Source organism: Danio rerio, chromosome 8, assembly GCF_052040795.2.
Source record: "Danio rerio strain M-AB ecotype USA chromosome 8, GRCz13ab, whole genome shotgun sequence".
NCBI classification, from domain to species: Eukaryota; Metazoa; Chordata; class Actinopteri; order Cypriniformes; family Danionidae; genus Danio; species Danio rerio.
In genome coordinates, this window is record NC_141028.1 from 43,267,150 (window position 1) to 43,281,284 (window position 14,135).

Here is a 14,135-nt window from a genome sequence, read left to right on the forward strand (position 1 = left end):
CAGTGTCAAATGAACAATAAATGCTTGCAATCGTATCTAAAAAGTAAAATTACTGTAAACTTTAAACCTTGCCAAATAACAGGAGTTTCAAAATTCAGTTAGAAACAAATACAATAAATAAAACTGAATAAAACAAAACCAACATATTAATTTAACAATATATTATGCTACAACATTTCAGTTATTTATCGAGGATTAAACTCTACAGTATTTTTATTTTACATAAGATTGCAAAGGTTGTTTTAATTAGATTTTTCTTTTCATAACATTTTACTGTGTATCTTTAAATGAATAGAAGAATAAATTTATTTTAATGTTTTTTTTTTCCTGTTTAGAATATAACAGCCTTTAATTATGATTTATATGGCATTTATAAAACAAATAGTCCTCACTTTAGGTTACAAAACTGGAAGTTTTAAGACTTTATAAAGCATTTATTAACATACAAATTAACTATTAGTATATGCCTGAATAATAAGATATATAAAAGTTAATTTAATTAGTTTATTAATCATTTACTTATGCATTTTAATTAATTTTAAAATAGCACCAACTATTTTTAAATAAGCAGTTTGTAAATGCAATACTTTAAATTAATCATTGACAAAATATGAAAATACAATTATTAAGCACATTATATATGTGCTTATAAATCAAGAATAGAGCATTTGTATCTGCAGTTAAAAACTGCTTACTAATGTCTATTAATGTAGAGTTAATACATAACAGATAATAAATTAACTAATTGCTAATGCTTAATAAATAGTTCGTAGTGAGTAGTTTTTTTAGAAAGTTTTACCGCCTTTTATTGGTGTTCTTACTAGGGGCCAAGCACAGAAAGGGGGAGGCAACTAATCTTTTTATTGCCATTCTTCTTATTAGAAGACAAGCAGCGAAGTTGCAGAAGCACCTATATTGTTTTTGTTTGCATTATTTTTATTAGGGACCAAACAGCGAAAACACCATTTGTTATTGTTTTCATTAGGTGCCAAGCAATGAAGGCGTGTAGGCACCTATTGTATCATTTCCGGTTCTTTTTACTATTAAGGGGCAAGCAGCAAAGCTGGGAAGGAACCTGTTGTAATTGTTCTGGTTCCTATTCTTCTTCTGCAGCAATTTGCAATCTGCAGCCCATAAAAGCGTTTGCTCAAAAGTTATAAAACTTGGTACAATGATAAAAGACAGCCTCGATATTAACCACAGAAAATTTAGACATCAAATTTTAGGACATCAAATTTTATTGACACAAAATTTTTACGCTAACGACACCATAAAAATTTGGTAACAGCACCACCTATAGGTGAAGAGTAATAAGACATTTATTAGCCATTAATAATGAAACGTTCAAATTCAATAATAACTTTTGACTGCATATGCTTATTTTGATAAAATTGGTCTCAAATTAATCTTTGGGTCATGCTGACAACACAGACACCAATTATACCATCATCTGCAAAATTTCTGTCTGCCATTTTGATTTTGTTTTAAGAAATTTTTTAACTTTTCAACCGTAAATCCAATTTTCACCTCATTTAAAGAGTATACTAAAAAAAGTTAAAGAATTTGTGTCAATAGGCGTTAAGTTTTTTTTTTTTTTTCACTGGACCAATGGCAAATCTGAGATTGTAACTGTACAATGCTTCAATATATTGACAATAAACTTGATGTGTCACACTGACCGCACCATATAAATTTGGTTATAAACAGTTATAAACCAATATATATTTGACAATCGTTGTTTTTAAGATTTTCTGACATTTTAAGTAAAATAGACTTCAAATGTCTTATTCTTCTGTTTCTTCCACTGGATTTGAATGGCAGCCCATTTAGCTGTATGTGGTAAAGTTGTATAATTTGGCACAATGATAGGACAGTGTAAACATAAAACACAGCAAACCTGAAATCTCTATCTCAAACTCTGTAGCTCCACCATTAGTCTTACAAATCTTTATAACTATTGAACTGAATGGACTACAATCAAAATTCTTTTCTCTCTGATTCCTTGGGTCAAACGCACCCTGTGATCTCATGATAATTTTTTTCTGGCTCTAAATGCATATGATTGACTAGATTTTATTCTTTCACATGATAAACAAACAAAACTCAAAAAATGAACTAATCTTCTCCTGCACTATATACAACGTGCGCATGTGCGAATCAATGAATCACTTAGTTCATTCGCTCTTTTGTCACACAACGGGAAAGAAAGCATAAGAGAGGAGTGATGATTTGAAGTGCATCTTTTATCATTACTTGTTGGTCGCAGGATAAAAGCTTCTGCTAAATGAGTAAATGTAAATGCTCAATGATCTTTTTTTATACAAATATTAGACCAATACACAGTCTGCAAAAAATTAAACAAATTACAAATCACTTGTAATTGTAAAATTTGATAAATTTATCATATCATAGCTTAGTGTTTGTTTTTTGATAGCAAGGCAGCAAAGACAAACAATATATATATTTTTAAAACTATGGTTCCATCATTTGTAGACTAAAAAATAAAACCACATATCCACCAGAAAAAAAAGTAACAACAACTTAGTGACAATAGGAAAGACCGTTTTTATTTCTAAGAAAATGCTTTTTAGGTACACAGTTTGATGATTTTATGAAAAGTCTAAAATATGTTCCATGATGCAACAAAAAATCAGCTTTACATAAATATTACTGACTGAGGTTCTCATTGCAGTGTGCAGTGGAGCAGTTTAAGATCAGAAATGCACATAATAATAATATAACAATATTAATAGTAATTATAATATTATAATAATTAATGATTATGATGCACCCGGCTTTAAAGAGGATTTGGAACCATTTACTAATTTCTACACCAAATTCTGCTGTAGTGTCAAGTCAAGTAAGAAAAACAAATGACTGAGGAGATAAACAGATCAAATCTCATTCCGGCTCTAAACGCATATGATTGGCTTGCCTTTCTGTGATGAATAAATGACTCAAACTTAATAAAGAACTCGAGAGATGAACGGATCAAATCTCTTTCTGTCTCTAAACGCAAACGATTGGCTTCTGCCTTTTCGTGATGAACGACTCAAAAGACTTGAAAAATGAACGATACCACCTGCACAAATGTGCGCACACACGGATGAGCAAATTACTCCCTGAGAGGACTTGTAGTTCCTGAGTCATGTTAAAGATTGCTTCAAAATGAACGAACCGTTCAAGAACGACCCATCACTCCCTACCAAGCTTGTTGCTCATGGCTTCTGGACTGCTTTGCTTATTTTGACTCAGGACTGGTTGGCCCCTTAATTGCTGCTTGCAGCTATATTTAGGGGCTGAGCACTGAAGGTGCACAGGCACCTATTATATCCGGTCTGGTTCTTATCATTATTCTACTTCTTCCGCTCTGGGAGTCAATGGCAGTTCACTGATAGAGGACAGTCTGATTTTAGACCAAGACAAATTTGTATTCTCTAACTCAAACTCTCTAGCGCCACCATCATTCCAAAATTTCACTTATGTTAAGTTCTAAAGCAAAGAACCTTTATGATAAATAACAGAATTGTCAATCAGCATGCTTAAAGTAACACAGTAAGATAAAGGTGTACACGTTTTCTCACTTAAACTGCTTATTATAATACATTTGCTAAAATGTTTACAGACACTGTCAAGAACTACTATTGTGTCAACGGCAAAGGTTATATCATGCTATGCAGCATACTGTGCAGTAGGTCATAGCCACAGGTAAGAACAAGGGGCTGCACATATATTTTCTCTTTAAAAGACACTGTGACCTATGCAGCTTTCGGTCTTTTCAAATGTATTTATTCTTTTTAAAACTAAAATGGCTTTTTGTAAGTAAACAAAAAGAAGATAAATTTTTTTCAAATCAGTTAACGACAAGAATTCAACTTAATGGAATATTTCCTATAGCCATAGTAAATCACACAATAAATGTAGTGTTTTTTAGTGTTGTTTTTATTTTAGAAGTTCATTAATAAAGAAATAAAGAAACATATTTTTTTTCTACATAAATTATTTTCTTCTTGGCTATGACTACATATATATATGTAGTTTATATATATAATATATGTAGTTTATATATATATATATATATATATATATATATATATATATATATATATATATATATATATATATATATATATACACACACACACACATGTATATATATATATATATATATATATATATATATATATATATATATATATATATATATATATATATATATATATGTGTGTGTGTGTGTGTGTGTGTGTGTGTGTGTGTGTGTGTTCGGTTCTTGTCACAGTTCAGTACATGTGTGCACTGAGCAGTTAATGCGTTGTTTTAATTATTTTACAGCAAAGAGAGTGTTTTGCTATCTGACTTGGATATGTGATTCCTGTGATACCTGTTGCAGGCTGATGCTCTCCCTCTCTTGCCATCTCTCACTTTTCTGCTTTCGCTTCACTTTTGCCAACTTGCATGCTTAAGGTTTTATCAATTTAAATATTCCAGCACAAGATGCAACAAACTCTGTTCTGCATTCTGCTTACAAATGCTTTTTGTTAAATCAACATATAGGCAGAATACATGTAACAATGTCAGAATAGCCATATATAACTGTCGGATATGAATCTAAAGTGAAAGGACACATTCACAGAAGAATTTTTAAACTGACATCAGCAACAATTAATGCACTGTCATCATTACGATTAATTAACAACAAAAAAGTCAAATAAAATTTAAGACTGAAATTATAATACATGGCCTTTTTTAAATCCTCTAAACAGGTAATGTAATTTATGCTGATGTATGGTATTTCTAAGTAGTACAAAAGGGGAATTGCTTTAATTGTGGGTAAAACGTGTTTTACAAGGTTATTTAAAAAAAGATGCATGCATACATTTACAGAAAAAAAAAACATTGGGAAAACAAAGCAAACGTAAGACATTTGAACAAAGACTTCTTTTTGTAATTCTATATAACATTAGTTATGCAAACTTGCATTTACTGAAAGCACAGAAAACTTATAATCATGCTGTTTAAAGTAATGAGCACAAAATTAATATAAAGTGGCTGGGCTATCCAGTCCACAACACATGACTCATCTGAGCTATTACCATTTATACATCTTTTTCATAAATAAAAGCCTATGCCATCTTAAACCACATCGTTCATAAATAAAAATATAAAGACCCCCTTAACATTGAGCAGAAGTGGATTGGTCAAAGACGTTCTCAATTAATGTATAATTCTAATTTGTGTTGTGTAGTAATATTAGTAGCACTAAACATTTCATCTCGTTTCTGACCTTTATTAAAACACAATATACATTTCTTTACTTTTTTCCTAGGAAACTGCAGCAGGGATATACTACATAGTAACATATGGCCACTGAGATTATATTAATTTCTACACTAAAAGTTTTTATTTGTAATTCATGAATTTTTTTGACTGATCAAATCCAAGTTTTAAAAAATAGCCACAAATATTATGTCTTTAACAACTCAATTTATTCAATAGCACCAGTTAAGTGAATAGAGGACTTATTATTCTTAACAAAATAGTAAAAATAAATAAAATAGTAGTCTAACTTTTAATCTGCATGATGAATCAAAAAAAAAAAAAAAAGACAAGTAGACAAAGGGGAAATGGTTGAAATGGACACTGTCATGGGTGTGAAAAACTATTGTGAAGTTCACCTAAATGCTATAAATCGTCTCTGATCTACCCACATACATGCTGTAATGTTCCTTGTTAATTTAAAATAAATCTTCTAGGATTTCAAAGAGAGTTGTTTGTGAATTGGAGAGATAAAATACACAAATACGGATTTATTGGAATGTATCAGAAGATTTATCACAAGGGCTTGGTAAAAAATAACATTTAAAATATGTTTCAGTCATTTATTTTGTCTACCACAACTAAAACCTGTGCTTCAGCTGATTCTTCATGGTTACACTAACATCTTTCTGTGGTTATATTTAGGTTTCACAACACCTATTCTTCCACTTATGCAACTTATGGGTGTTTACAATTACACACATGCAAGTATACAAAAACAGATGAGCCTGAAAAGAAGAAACTCTCAATAGTGAGACAAACCTGACACGGCATTTTTAATCTAATCGCAGTGGTTTTCCTGGGCTAAATGGCAGGTCATTAACATTAGTTCAAGGCTCATGGCTTTGAAGTACTAATTGTACCTTGTACTTCAGTCAGCTATTGATTTTACTGCAGTCGTAATGGTCAGTAGACAAACCTGTGTTATGGTTTATAGTTGGCCATTTGCTTACAGATGTTTGCATTTAATGTGTAGAGATTGGCTTTCATAACTTTTGTCATCATTTGTGAAACTTGTGGAAAAGTCAGAAATGCTGTTTCAACGTTTAGTAAGTCTCTTCCACTTATTCTTCTCTGGACCCAAAGCGAAAAAAAAAAGGTACAAAATTTGGCATCCTTGCTTTGGTCACAAAATACTGACATGTATGATTTGCTGTTTATTACTGATCTCAGTCACACCACAATGAAAGCTTCTGTCAACACACAAAGACAGAGACACAGAAAGACACACACACACACACACACACACACACAAATACACTTATACACACACACGCACGCACGCACGCACGCACGCACGCACGCACGCACGCACGCACGCACGCACGCACACACACACACACACACACACACACACACACACACACAAAGATAAAGGTAGGTTTGTTGTAGTTCTGGCATTGAGAAACCTTAAGATGTAGTCCCATATTTGAGGCTCCCGACTGGAATATAAATTAGCAGAACGTGAGCCACAGATGAGGCTGGAAATGTTCCTTTAGCCCTTTAGAGAACATGTTCTACAGCACAGCTGCTGAAGAACTTTCCTCTGGCACAGATTGTTCTTTTTCACTAGCACACAGAAACTTCCCTCAGCCCACGATTCTTCATTTGCTTTCCAGAGATCAGGGAAAAAAGAAAACAGAAAAAAAACAGTAGCAGAGAGACAATTGGCCAGCAGACAGAAAGTGATGTAGATTGTGTCAAGGTGACAGGCAAATGTTGTTTTGTTGGTTTATTTATTTATTTTTTAAATCCAGTTGATTGGTCGAAGAAGGAGAAAATCCAGGTGTGATTGGAATCCAGGATGGAAAGATTTGAGGGAAAGATCATCGGGAAGAAAATGAGAATAAACATTTAGAAAGTGAACAAAAATACAATTTTACAGTGTCAAAGGGTGACAGAAATACACATGTTTCACGGTAAATATGAAAAAAAAAAAAAAAAAAAAAAAAAAAAAAAAAATATATATATATATATATATATATATATATATATATATATATATATATATATATATATATTATTGTGACCAGTGTATTAGCCTTTACTGAATATATATATATATATATATATATATATATATATATATATATATATATATATATAGGAAAGAAAACAAAATTTAGACACTAGCACACACAAACATACTGTACTCACCATCTTTGCAGACGGTGCTGATGACACACACACCATTTTCCAGGTTATAGCCATTCACGCAGCTGCTGCAGTTTCTGTCCCCTGGCCCTGCACAGGCATAGCAGGTGGGATTACACCTAGATACACAATCACAGCAGTGCAGAGGAAAATATGTCATTAGTTTGTGTGTAAACACTTTCTTGAATGCCACATTTAGAAGTGAAATACTTACTTTTGGCAGGACTTTTGAACATCTCCATTGTCAGCTGTTTGTTCTGCCAAGTAATATCCCACACTGCAGCTGGAGACACAACGCCATTCCTCAAAGTAAAAGCCTAGAGCACACTCATTGCATGCTTCCAAGCCAGTTCCTGAGTACAGAAAATTCCATAATCTTCCCAAAATAATCTGATATACACTTTTCAATGCACACAAAGAAAATTAATTTTAAAACTTTTCTTCTGAGAATGCTAGGAAGACCATTGGTACTAGTGTATTAGTAAAAAAAAAAAATCCAGAGATAAAAAAAGCTAAATTATCTGCAAATGTGGTAAAATAATCTTGTCTAAAGGAAATGGAACAATTTTTTAACCTACCCCATTGCTATTTTGCTAGTTTTAAGGAAAAACTCATTGAATTTTTTACATATTATTAAAACAAGACAATATTTATGGAGTGAATTTAATTACAATCATGTGCTTGAATAATGCAATAATTTCTTATGACAGATTTCTAGTTGAAAACCTACTCCCATAAGTAAAGTTGTGCAATTATTTGAAATTAACTGGAGATCATGATTTATCAAAAGCTGTGATTCTCATGCACATCTCGATATGGAAACATTGCTCTGTGATCATAGTAAATCTTTATTTGACTGTTTTTAATAATTCAGTGTAAATAATAAACAAACATGGAATCATCTTACAAAATGACTTATTACTTACAGGGTGAGTTAGGAGTAAAACTATGTTAAAAACCATGTAAACTAATAAAGTGGATGCACATCAGTATGTTTTTTATATCATACCTTCATAGCAAACTAATGGTCTGAAAGGCATGGTTAAAAATAGGCTGAAGCTGTTAAGCTGATCTCAACAGAGAAGGACCGCCACTCAAAAACAAGCAGTTGTCCAGAAATTGATGAAAAACCATACCAAAAAAATTTTTTTCTTCCTTCTAGAACTTCCTTTCTTTATTTTTTTGAATCCAAAGAATTAAATAAGCAATTATATATTTAATATGCCCAAAAGTCTGAAACCCCTATTTTACCCATTTGTTTACTCGATGACAATAATAATAATAATAATAATAATAATAATAATAATAATAATAATAATAATAATAATAATAACAATAATAATAATGATAATGATAATGATAATGATAATAATAATATAAACAATAATGAGCATTTACCTGCACAGGTGGCACAAGTAGAGTGGCATTTTTCACATGCCCTTCGGTGCCCATTATAATAGGTGCCAGGTTCACAGCTCAGCTGACACTTATTCCCCTGTAGACTATCAGAAAAAAGATAGACAGAAATGAAGAAAAATATGTAAATGAAAAGTGAACTATTCATAGAGATCACAGACCACACCACCACCACTACTACTTCTACAATTACTACTGTGGCCAGAGGAGAACTGGCTGTGTCCAGCTGAGCCTGGTTTTTCTCAATTAGTTTTTTTTCCTTCACTTTCGTCAATTGTTGAAGTTTGTTTCTTGCCAATGTTGCCACTGGCTTGCTTGGTTTGGGACTTATGGAGCTGCGGAGCATTGGATTTTCTCTTCAGTGTTTCAGCTTCCAGCAGTGACAATTATATTATACTGAACTGAACTAAATTGAACTTCAACTGTGAAAACTTAACTAAAGCCGTTTCAATTCACTAGAACTTCATCTATATTAAGCTGCTTTGACACAATCTACATTGTAAAAGCGCTATAGAAATAAATATAAATTAAATATACAGATTGACCTAATTTTAAAATGTTCCAGACAAACCTATTTGTTTTTCCAACCTGTTAATCAAGATGCAGTAATTGTAACATACAGTCCTAAGGTGAAATTTCATTGTAACTCTAAAAAGGTTCTTGTTTTTTTCTATGTGAGTTTATGACTGGTGCTAGCGAGTTTGCTGGTGAAAGTCACTCAGTGACATCTTATCTACCAAGATCCTTGCCAGAACCAACCTGTTCCATCCTAAAAGACAATCCAAAAAAAAAAGAACACACCCAAAGACACACACTATTGAAATTGACTCATTATAAATCTTAAAATTCATATTTTTGTTACCTAAGTATTCTCTTGCTTTATTACACTTTGAATTCTTACACCAGTATATGCCCTTTTCAAGACATTAGACTTACTAAGAATGCATGAATTATGTTTTATATATTTCTAAAATTGTCATGTTTGGTGTCATTCTTCTCCATACATAATTCTACAGCTCATGACCTACAGTATAACATAGAATAATAACTTGTATGCTTGGTGTATTTTCAAACCATGAGTTATAGTTTAGTCTGTTTAGTCTTTTAATGACTGTTAAACCCCAACATCATCGCAGATGTTTCCTAACACCATGGGAGACCCTTTTTCTGTACACGCAGGACTTGGCTGAGGTTGTTTTTTTATTTTCTGCCAAAATGTAACTTGGTTAAAAGCCTGCATCGCGCATATCCCCCTATCTGCTCAGCAAACTCCATGCAAACAACAAAGTAACTCTTAAGAGACTTCATCTAACAAGCACAACACGAGAAACAAAGACCCACTAAATACAAGTATTTAGTTGTGCATTTATGCTGAGGCCTCTTAAGGTGTTTACATACTTATTGGTTCTTAATAGTTGTGCAAGAGTTAGATTTGCCTTTTTATCTAAAATCTCTATTTTCCTTGCTTTTCTGTCTTGTTTTTGTTATGTTTTGTACGTTTGTTTGTTATATGTTACACTAGTCAATATATCAAGCTACATGTTGAATTCAATGACTATATACAATATGGACGACGTGACGGTTCCTTTTTCCATTGAATGCTTTGAAGGCAAAACCCCTCATGACGGGCACAAACTGTCGCAAAAGACTGTTGAAATTGGAGCCTGGGCATGCGCAGAAGGATTGCCTGATGAAGGCAGAGGAGGAGCTGCGGAATCAAGCTTCCAACCAAATGCTTGTAGGTCAAATCAACCACGCCCCCCAAACTTCTCACTTGACCGCCGGTATCTGCACTACAACAAAGGGTCGCTAAAGTACATATAAGCACTTCCATTTAAAAACACGTAATACTATACAATTTAAAAACTGTGTGATGTCAGCTGTTATAATTTAATAAAAGCAATACATGTTGGACTGCAGAAAAAAACAATCTTTCATGCACTCTAGCCTGAGTTAGATTAATATGAGCACAAAAAAATTATCTTATAATAGGGTTGTTGGTATTTGTTATCTTCACAGGGGAACAAAATAAAACATGAATAATAACATATAAACAACACATACATTTTAGAAAGGTTTTGATTTTTAATTAGCAATCAACAGGACCCAAAATATAGCCTACACACCATAGATAACGAATTACCATGCGGGAAAAATCGTGCATTTAAATGATAAATACAGCAAGATTTCTAAATGTCAACAAGATATTTACTCCTGTTGGATATTTAATCCTTATAAATTTGTACAATAAACTTCGCATCATTAATTCATCAACTGATGTCCATCGGCTTCTGAAACATTGCTTATGTAATATTTATCATTTTTTTGCAACTGTATTAATTTAGTTTAATTGATCCCTTAATTATATCTGGCAAAGAGGAATTTACATTCATTTTAATGTTGATTAAAATTTTTTAAAAGCCACCTGTAAATTAAGTATATAAATAATATATAACATTTACAGCTCTATTTGTTATACAAGATTATGCTTCTAGAATATTAATATTTTCATTCATTTATTTATTTTCTTTTTGGCTTAGTCCCTTAATTATTCTGGGGTTGCCACATTGGAATGAACCGCTAACTTATCCAGCATATGTTTAACACAGCGGATGTCCTTCCAGCTGCAAACCATCTCTGGGAAACATTCATACACTCTCATACACTACGAACAATTTAGCCAAACCAATTCACCTGTACTGCATGTCTTCTTAATCCAGGAGGATTAAAACTGATACATTACCATTATCCGAATTTAATCTCAGATCGTTTACTACTTTTTGTTATGTTGTTTCAGTTTTTTTTTAAGTTTTTTTTTACTTTGCCTAAACCTGACTGATATTTATCCCAAAATTCTCTGCTCATCTAAAAATGTATTAAGCTGTTGCAATACAACTTTATCTAAAACTTAAAAATGGAAATTTGGTCTGTAAATATTAGAGATGGTGCAATCCAGGTTTGGTTTCTTTAAACGTGGCTTCACAACAGTTTTTTTTTTTTTTTTTTTTATTAAAGCATTTGTACAAGTTCCTGTTTACAATCAATTATTTACTTCTTTAAATATATTGTTGGAATAGGGTCAAGGCAGCTAGAAGAGGAATTTCACTGAGATAAAATTTGCAAAAAGCTCAGTGGGTAGCACGTTCGCCTCACAGCAAGAAGGCTGCTGGTTCGAGTACCATCTGGACCAGTTTGCATTTCTGTTTGGAGTTTGTATGTTCTTTCCATGTTTCCATGCATGGGTTTTCTCTGGGTGCTCTAGTTTCTTCCACAGTCCAAAGACATAAGGTATCGGTAAACTGAATTAACTAAATTGGCTGTAGAGTATATGTGTGAATTTTGGTTTCCCAGCACTGGGTTGCAGCTGGAAGGGCATCAGCTGTGTAAAACATATGCTGAATGAGTTAAGAATAAAGGAACAAAGCTGAAAGAAAATGAAAGAATGAAAAATTTGCAAATGCTTCTCTTTACTATCCATTTTATGTTGTGGTAACTTCCAATTTCAATCATAAAAAGATTTAATCTTCATACATACTTAAAGATGGCTGGTCAAGAAATTATTAAACAACCTATGGTAAAGAATTGCCTTCTAGGATTATCACGGATTTTATTAATAAACTTTGAGTAAAAAGACTGTCCTTCCATAAATTTTTTTTGCATATCTGTAGATGTTAAACAGCAAAATCTTATGATGAACGGTTAATACAGTTTTCAGTTTTCCTTTTCAGCTGACAAATTAGATCAATGGTGGTAATAGTGGGATAGCTATTCATAAAAGAGCACAAAGGGAAAAGACCTTTCATCTACATTCTTAGTCTGTTAAAGAGGAATAGGCATCTGAGGGGCTCCCAAGTATCTAGAGCGAGCCGGGCCCATCTCATTCCAGGAGAGGCATTCCTTTTGAGTCAATTTCTCAATGTGCAGTGGCTCAGATACCTTCAAGAGCTATGGGTGTTACATGACTCAATTCTGCAGACAGGTCAACCTGCAGCAGGGACTTAAAAAAACACCACAATCACACAAATGGAGCACCCGACTCCTGCACTGTGCAGAGTATCCAGTAGATCAATATTAGTTCAGCATGCTGACACACTAACCATCCCTAATCAGCAGAGCCTGTCATGTTGACAAAGATGCCGAATCTTGCACTACAATTGGGGGACAACATTGAAAGCTGTCTTGTGGCAATTTGAGCAGCTAGCCTCTCAAGGAGAGGAGTAGAGCTATTAGTTGGTGCCATTGCTAATGGGACAAGATATACCTTATATAGGCATACTTAGTGATGGATGAGGATCAAGTACTGTAGATGGCTATGACCACCTGAAAGTTTAGCTTCTGCAGAAGTTTAACATTACCATCAGCAATTGCAAGAAATGACCAGAGGGGGAAACCTCCAACAGAAGCATCGAATTGTCTGCAGAACAGAGGCCAGGCCAGATATTCACATCAAGGAGATGGTTGGAGAACTGCTGAACTCGGAGCAGTTGCTTTGAGTGCCCCCATATGACAGTCAAACCTGGGTCAAGGAATACAAGCTGACCTCAGGTCTTGAAGCCACCAAACAGGCTCAGCAGTTCTCAGCCATCTAAACTACACCAAACATGCAACATCAAACATGCTCATGAGTCTAAACTGAACAACAACCCACAATACTATGCCAGATATACATGGTATATAATTGGTCAAGAGCTTATTTGTTTCTTATGAAAGCAGCCAGGCCACAAAGCTTCAGTATTTTGTTTATGGACAATCTATGAAAGCTTTACTATTTATTAGCAATAAAATAATGAAAACTATGCTTCTACAACTGACACATAATGCCAATAAAGGGATATAAAAAGGTATAATTAGGCAACAGCAGTGGTGGACAAACTGCCAGCTGATATTATTTTAGGGAGAGAAAAATTTGAGGCCAAAATACTGATACACATCTGATGTGGAAAGGGCCCAAACTAAGGACGGTATCCAGTCTTTGCCTGACTGAGACAGTATTCTGTTGCAGGGCGGCACAAAGGCCCAAAGAAAGACATGCTGACAATGATGCCTAATTTGAATAACATGAATATGAATAGACTGTCTGCTTTGTAACTTAAAATGTTGTAACTCAACTGTAAAACAAACATTGTCAGTTTATGTACAGATTTGGCTACTGGGATGTGCGTTTCTTTACGTGTCATCCTGCAATTTGTCACATGATGTGCTACACATTTGTGCTGTACACAATATCCACCAGGTGGCGCAAGGAATTA

At 33.4% G+C, this 14,135-nt stretch overlaps 1 protein-coding gene and 1 long non-coding RNA gene across 7 annotated transcripts in view; one reads left to right on the forward strand and one right to left on the reverse strand.

The window, feature by feature from the left end:
• LOC147842795 (uncharacterized) overlaps window positions 1–14,135 on the forward strand; it is a 294,644-nt gene that overhangs the window by 215,238 nt on the left and 65,271 nt on the right. The gene's annotated exons all lie outside the window — the stretch shown is intronic.
• pcsk5b (proprotein convertase subtilisin/kexin type 5b) overlaps window positions 1–14,135 on the reverse strand; it is a 238,500-nt gene that overhangs the window by 49,746 nt on the left and 174,619 nt on the right. For 4 of the 6 annotated variants that reach the window (XR_015497170.1, XM_087263488.1, XM_087263487.1 and 1 more), the window contains exons 18-20: window positions 8,869–8,972; window positions 7,685–7,823; window positions 7,474–7,589 (exon numbers count right to left, since the gene is read on the reverse strand). Coding sequence is in view for 5 of the 6 variants with exons in the window: in XM_087263488.1 (XP_087119614.1) it covers window positions 7,474–7,589; window positions 7,685–7,823; window positions 8,869–8,972 (359 nt within the window). In the remaining variant the exon portion in view is untranslated. 6 annotated transcript variants of the gene reach the window in all.